This window comes from Limulus polyphemus, unplaced genomic scaffold, assembly GCF_000517525.1.
Source record: "Limulus polyphemus unplaced genomic scaffold, Limulus_polyphemus-2.1.2 Scaffold137, whole genome shotgun sequence".
Classification (NCBI taxonomy): domain Eukaryota; kingdom Metazoa; phylum Arthropoda; class Merostomata; order Xiphosura; family Limulidae; genus Limulus; species Limulus polyphemus.
This window is the reverse complement of record NW_013665747.1, coordinates 356,685-359,941: the sequence shown is the minus strand read 5'-3', so window position 1 is coordinate 359,941 and position 3,257 is coordinate 356,685. Positions and strand designations below refer to the sequence as shown.

At 33.2% G+C, this 3,257-nt stretch overlaps 1 protein-coding gene across 2 annotated transcripts in view; it reads left to right on the top strand.

Moving 5' to 3' along the window:
- LOC106474293 (beta-mannosidase-like) overlaps positions 1-3,257 on the top strand; it is a 47,353-nt gene that overhangs the window by 2,269 nt on the left and 41,827 nt on the right. For both annotated transcript variants that reach the window (XR_002608865.1, XM_013934984.2), the window contains exon 2: positions 1,953-2,099. Coding sequence is in view for 1 of the 2 variants with exons in the window: in XM_013934984.2 (XP_013790438.1) it covers positions 1,953-2,099 (147 nt within the window). In the remaining variant the exon portion in view is untranslated. The remainder of the gene's footprint in view (positions 1-1,952; positions 2,100-3,257) is intronic.

Genomic DNA, 3,257 nt, shown 5'->3' with positions numbered 1-3,257 from the left:
CGACCCTCAGATTGCGAGTCGAGTGCCTTAACCACTTGGTCATGGACTGTGGAATTACTGTGTGCTAAAAGTTTGTATCAAGAAAGAATAAACTGGTTTAATCAAGAAAGGACTTGTATCGCTGCAGTTCGTCGGAAATAATTTCTACCGGAAATTAACAAACAAGCAGATAGTAACAATACGAATAATACTGTTGGACCAAAATGTTTCTTTTATTTTATGTTGTGTATTGAAAGTACTTCTATAATACTCTTTTCCAAATTCTGTTCAGATTAATGCAGTGATAAGTCTCAGTTAATCTATATCCTTTTAAGCATTCTGAAATACGTTAATCTTCTAAAGCTGATTACTGCGTTATAAGCCGCATAATTTACAGTTGAGCCCCCGGAAAATTGAATTTTTATAGAACAAAAATGTGTTCTGAAAACATAAAATATTGCCAAGGCAATATCATTCTTTTTAATACTTGTGTAATACAATATGTTAAATAAAACAAAATGGAAAAAGTAACTTTTAAATATTCAATTTTTTCAAATTTCATAGAGAAGCCACGAGCTAGATATTTGGAATTTATACATGTCTGATTTACAGCGAACCCCCACAATTCGAAATGCAGTGCTGCCATTCCATCTATCATAACCCTTTCTGAGAAAGGCTATTAGTATAGCAAAATTTGGCATAAATCAAAAACTGGGAGTTTAATAAGAATAAACTAACTCCTTTTAATTATAATTGGTAATTTTCATGAGCTACTTTAATTATTTAAACATTGTTGAAAATATAGGAGACAATAAATTAAGAAATGATTTATACAAGATAATGCTCGTCACTTGAAATTTGTGGTCTCTGTGTTTGCATAAAAAGATTTATTTTACAATTTACAGGCATACAATTATTGGTGAAGTGTTAAATATAAAAATGATAATTCAACAGTTTAAATGAACATTTAATAAGTAACAATAATCTGGCCAATAAGTAAAAAGATTTACTTGGTGCCCCCTTAGTGGCTCAGCGATACGACTGAAGGTATATATATATAACGCTAAAAACCGGGTTTCTATACCTGTGGTAGGAACAGAATATATAGCCTATTATGTAGCTTTGTGCTTAACACCAACCAAAAACAAAACAAACTGTAACCAGAAAACAGCAAACCATTTTTTTAGAGGTAACAAAATTTAAGTTTGAAATTTATAAAAACAAATATGTAAGTTTCTTTTTTTCACTCTACTTTTTATTTCAAAATTTTAAAACTCAAGTTACAAAACAAATTATCTATTAACAACAATTTATTATCAAAACCTAATTAAAACGAGTCTTTACATTGGCATCAAAATTAAAATATTTTAAACCTTAACGAGAAAATTGCTACAATATACAAACTCCACAGACTAAAGGTATTATTTTTGAAAATATTCGAATTTTGTTATATATATATATATATATATGTTGGCTTGATTTGAATTTCACGCAAAGCTACTCAAGGGATATCTCCGCTAGCCGTCCATAATTTAGAAGTGATGGGCTAGAAGGAAGAGAGCTAGTCAATACCACCCACTGCCAACTTTTGGGCTATTCTTTTACTAACGAATATTGGGATTGACCATCATGTTATAATACCTCTACGGCTGAAAGGGCGAGCATGTTCGGTGACGGGGATTCGTACCTGCGACCCGCAAATTGCAAGTTGATCGCCCTAACCACCAGGCTTTGTTGTATATAATAATAAATATCTAACAGAGATTTACCTAAGGCTGTAAGAAAAGAGCATTCATATTTTATACATAAGAAAAGGTTAATTTATAACTTTGTTTACATTTTATTGTTATAGTTTTCGTTCTATATTACATATGCAAATATCTTAAGTGTATTTTACTTTTTATATCTCGATTTTTTCATTAATTTTTACATAAGTATTTTTTACCTATTTTGATTTTTGACGATCATTTTAGGTATTGTTGTTTCTGCCAACGTGCCTGGTGGAATTTACACCGATTTGGTGAAGACAGGTGCATTGGACGATCCATACTTTAGGTACAACGACTTGGAATACCGCTGGGTGGCGCTAGAAAACTGGACCTATACTAGAGATTTTGATGGTAAGATCGCCAGGAAGTTGTGTGATCACATAATAAATCCATCATTTTGGTTACATTTGTTAAATTACAGTTATTTCAGTAACTTTAACATGTTTTTAGTTTTCTTGCTTTCTTACAAGCACAGTTTATATGATTTATGATTTTACTGTGTGACGTATGTCCATAAAAAACAAAATTTCAAAACTGCAATCAAAAACAAACTTGCAGTAGGCCATTCAAATATGTAAACTTCAAAACCGCTTAAGTTATCTGCACATTTTTGCTAAATTTCGCATACACGAGAAAACTCAGTAATACTGAATCTGAGAGCTATCCTTATTTCTTGGGCAAATCTGCTGTCATTAGCAGGACTAACTTTCTGATACTTGTAGGGTAATCAATTTTTGCTTGAAAATACTAAAAAAAGCTCCAAAATCTTACGCATGTCAATCTGGAGCAATGCTTTCATTTTCAAAGTAAAAGCTACTGTTACTAACGAGGGGCCCCCCAGTGGCACAGCGGTATGTCTGCGGACTTACAACGCTAGAAACCGGGTTTCGATACCCGTGGTGGGCAGAGCACAGATAGCCCTTGTGTAGCTTTGTGCATAATTAAAAACAAACAAACAAACAAACAAACGAGGGAGACATCCAACCATAAAAGGCCATTGTACATGACGCTGGGCATATATCCTTGTTGTGTTAACAATAAACGAGGATTTGAAAATGATAGAAGCTCACAGGCTAAACAAAATCATAAGCTTCCAGTTATACCTCCAAATCAATGACTGCTTTCATGAGAAATATAGCCAGTAAGATTGGAATCACAAAAATTCCATAACGATCACACACTTATCAAGTGTCCCAATACAGTACTGATAGACTGTTCTATCTTTAGTCTCCGTAAACGTATTGTTACGACAGCGGGGGTCACGTGACCCTAGTAACACGTCATATTCTCGAATGTTCAGTCCCTTCCTGAAGTCTCAGGAGGCTACTAGATATGCGGTATTCTTGTATATATACACCTGGAAAAAAGTTAAGCACCCCGTGTTTTTTTCAAGTGATTCAAATTCGACGTTCTTGTGACTGATTATAAATTACCATTCAATCTAAACGTGTTTATCAAATGAAATTATGCATTATTGGACACAAGAAAACAAGATTATCACCGTAAAAT